Source organism: Orycteropus afer, unplaced genomic scaffold (genome assembly GCF_000298275.1).
Source record: "Orycteropus afer afer isolate SDZICR_OR568_19922 unplaced genomic scaffold, OryAfe1.0 scaffold00919, whole genome shotgun sequence".
Lineage (NCBI taxonomy): Eukaryota > Metazoa > Chordata > Mammalia > Tubulidentata > Orycteropodidae > Orycteropus > Orycteropus afer.
Window position 1 is genome coordinate 427,030 of NW_006922506.1, and position 3,651 is coordinate 430,680.

The window sequence follows — 3,651 nt, forward strand, 5'->3', positions numbered from 1 at the left end:
TCCTTTAAAGATTACAACCTATGAAACTCTATAGGGCAGTTCTACTTTGTCATGTGGGGCTGCTATGAATCCACAACAACACACAGAGATTCTGCAACTAAGGAGACCTGACTTAAGTAGGCCCGGGACTCGAAGGCAGTGTAGCAAAGAAGGCTCAGTGCAGGAGAAGCAGGAGTCAGGGCAAAGTCCCGGTTAGCCGGGTTTAGCTCTCAGACCTGATCGTTTGGTTAGGAGTGAGGACGCCTGGCGTTGGGGATTTCTTGTCCCCAGTTTCACTGCTCCCTGCCACACTCTGCTTCAGCTCCTTCTGCCTGGACACACATAACTCGGCGCCATTTCTCACTCCAGCTGGGTTTCGGGTTTCTGGAGAAGCCAATCAGCGTCACCGTAGTTCCCGGTTATTAAAATAAGTGTGGACCCGCAGCGACTGACAGTCCACTACCTCGGATCAGTATCATGGCAGCCTGGACCCTCCTCTTGCTGCTTTCGGGAGCCCTGGCCCTGACCCAGACCCGGGCGGGTGAGTGCCGGGTCGGGAGGGAAACGGCCTCTGTGGAGGGTGGAACGAGTGGACCGTCTGGCGGGGACGCAGTTTCGCCGCCCCGGACCCAGACCTCCCTTGGTCCTGCCCGGTCCTGACCCTCCTTCTCCCCTTCTTGCGTTCCCTACTCTCACCATCCCTACGTCCCAGCCGTGGCCCTTTTTGGCAACCCTTTTCTGGCTCCAACACTCTCCAACCCCACGGACATCACGCGGGGGTGATGCGCACCGAGGGGGATAGGTGGTCTCAACCTCCTCGCGCTCCTAGGCTCCCACTCCCTGAGGTTTATCGACACCGCCATGTCTCAGCCTGGTCGCGCGAAGCCCTGGTACATCGCTGTCTACCACGTGGATGACACGCCGATCATTGGGTTCGACAACGACGCCACGAATCCGAGGATGGAGCCGCGGGCGCCGTGGTTGGAGCAGGAGAGGCCGGAGTATTGGGACCTGGAGACACGGGACGCCAGGGCCAACGCACAGAATCACCAAGTGGGCCTGAGGAATCTGCGCAGCTACTACAACCAGAGCGACTCCAGTGAGTGACGCCGCAAGTCGCGAGTCCTCTCGTCACCAAGTAGGAGTCGCCCCTAGTCTCTGGGTTCCAACTTCATCCCGAGGCCCAGGGTCACCCCTGACCCTTCCACTCCCGCAAAGCCTCGGGGATTCTCTCTGGTTTCCTTTTAAGTTTAGAACCAATCACCGCCCATCCCGGACCGCGGGGCGGGGCTTACCGCGGGGGCGGGGCTTACCGCGGGGGCGGGGCTTACCACGGGGGCGGGGGCAGGGTCTCACACCTACCAGGGGGTATCAGGATGCTACTTGGGGCCGGATGGGCGCCTCCTCCGCGTGTACCGGCAGCACGCGTATGATGGCAAGGATTACATCTCCCTGAATGAGGATCTGCGCTCCTGGACTGCGGCGGACGTGGCCGCTCAGATTACCCAGCGCAAGTGGGAGGAGGAGGGGGAGGCGGAGCGCTTTGTGGCCTTCCTAGAAGGGGAATGCGTGGAGTGGCTCCTCCAATACCTGGAGAAGGGGAAGGAGAAGCTGCAGTCCGCAGGTACGAGGGACCTCAGGGAGCCTCCCCAAACACCCTTTGAGCTGGGACTTTGCCCTGCTGGGGTCTCTAAAGGAAGGGAGGAAAATGGGATAGATTTCTAGATCCTGTTCAGAGAGTGCTTGCCCAGAGGAGCTCTCCATTCTTTGACAGATAAGGGATCCACGCTCTCTGGGCATAGTAGGGGACATGATTCCTGACTGATCAGCAGTTCCCTCTGATCCAGGACTCGACCCTGGGAACCACCGGGGACTTTTCTATCACAAACCATGTTCCCTGCCCCACATCCAGTGAGTTTGAAGGTCTGATTCCAGCTTTTCTGAGTTTCTGGGTCTCTGACTCAAGTCAGAACTAAAAATCCTTGCTCTCCCCCTCATACACCCGGACCCTCCTACTCTGGACTGCCTCACCCTGATACTAGAACATTCCAAGGAATACAAGATTATCTCAGATCTCTGGTCCAGGCTGGTGTCTGTGTTTTGCGCTCCTTCTCCCACCCTAATTGCCCTGTCCATTCTCGAGATGATCACATGAGCACTGCTCAGGTAGCCCATGGGAGGTAATGCAGAGTTCCTGAATTGTTTAATCCTTCCCCTTAGTGCCTCCCAAGACACATGTGACTGGCCACCACATCGCTCACCATGAAATTATACTGAAGTGCTGGGCCCTGGGCTTCTACCCAGCAGAGATCACCCTGACCTGGCAGCGGAATGGGGAGGATCAGACCCAGGACATGGAGTCTGTGGAGACCAGGCCTGCAGGGGACGGGACGTTCCAGAAGTGGGTGGCCATCGTGGTGCCCACTGGAGAGGAGCAGAGATACACATGTGATGTGCAGCACGAGGGCCTGCCGGAGCCCCTCACCCTGAGATGGGGTATGGAGGGGAACGAGGGCAGAGCTTCTCAGAGAAAGCAGGAGCCCTTCTGGGCAATTACAGAAGGCTCAGGGCCCTTACATTCCCCTGTCTTCCCAGAGTCCCGTTCTCAGTTTACCACCCTTATTGTGGGAATCATTGCTGGTTTGGTCCTCTTTGGAGCTGTGGTGGCTGGAGCTGTGATCTGGAGGAAGAAGAGCTCAGGTAGAGATGGTGTGGGGTCTGAGTTTTCATGTCAAATTGGAGGATTTCAGGTCCCAGGAGATTTCCAGTCTCTTGCCTCATTATGGGAGGCACCATTCACACATGTGCTGACCTAGTCTGGGACCCTGTGGGCTAACAATTACTCTTTTGTAAAGCAAATGTGAAAGTGAAGGGCAAATCTTTCACCTTAATGGTTCTGGTGATGGAGCCCCGATTCCTAATAGTTTCAGGTCACATGGGAAGTTTCCCGCTGATGGCAAACTTCCAGGAGTGTGGTTGGTTCAGTCTCTGCACATCTTTCCCTAAGCTTCATTATCCTGCCCTGTGTTTGCAGTCACAGTTCTGGGAACTTCCCTGAGGTCCAGGACTAGCCAACTCTTCTAGGACCTCGTGATCCTGCCTCCCCAATCTCTCACAGAATGTTTTCTTCCCACAGGTGGAAATGGAAGGAGCTACATTCAAGCTGCAAATAGGTATGGAGGGAGGGAGGCTGATCCTGTAACCTCTAGGATAGTGTTGATAGAAGCCTCTGGGGGAACCTCTTCTCCACATAATTCCCATCTTCCAAGCCTCATTTCCAGTGGACTCTGACCAGATCCTGCTTTTATTATTCTTCAGGGAGCAGTAGTGGCCAGAGCTCTGATGCGTCTCTCTTGGCTTCTAAAGGTGAAACCCTGGAGGGCTTGATTTAGGAGAGTGCTTGGGGCAGAGGTGGCAGGACTAGGTTATGGGGATTCTTTGTATTTGGACATTTTGAGATTGTGGTGGGCTTTTCAAAATATCAGCACATACAGCGACTAACCTGAATTTTCTCATGATTCTTATGTAATGTGAGACTGCTGACTTGCATGGGACTTTCGTATTAGAAGATTTGTTCACACCAAGCTTTGTGATCAAGAATCCTTAATTTATCTTTCTGCAACTGATGTCTGATGTATCTGTGTTCCTATAAGAATAATATGAGGATATGGG

At 54.6% G+C, this 3,651-nt stretch overlaps 1 protein-coding gene across 1 annotated transcript; it reads left to right on the forward strand.

The window, feature by feature from the left end:
• Positions 1-447: 447 nt before the first annotated feature.
• Positions 448-3,371, forward strand: LOC103212314 (saoe class I histocompatibility antigen, A alpha chain-like). Its single transcript, XM_007958308.2, has 7 exons — positions 448-520; positions 809-1,078; positions 1,328-1,603; positions 2,200-2,475; positions 2,575-2,695; positions 3,129-3,152; positions 3,302-3,371. The coding sequence occupies exons 1-7, from the start codon at positions 457-459 to the stop codon at positions 3,369-3,371; spliced, it is 1,101 nt and encodes a 366-aa protein (XP_007956499.1). The 5' UTR covers positions 448-456.
• Positions 3,372-3,651: the final 280 nt, after the last annotated feature.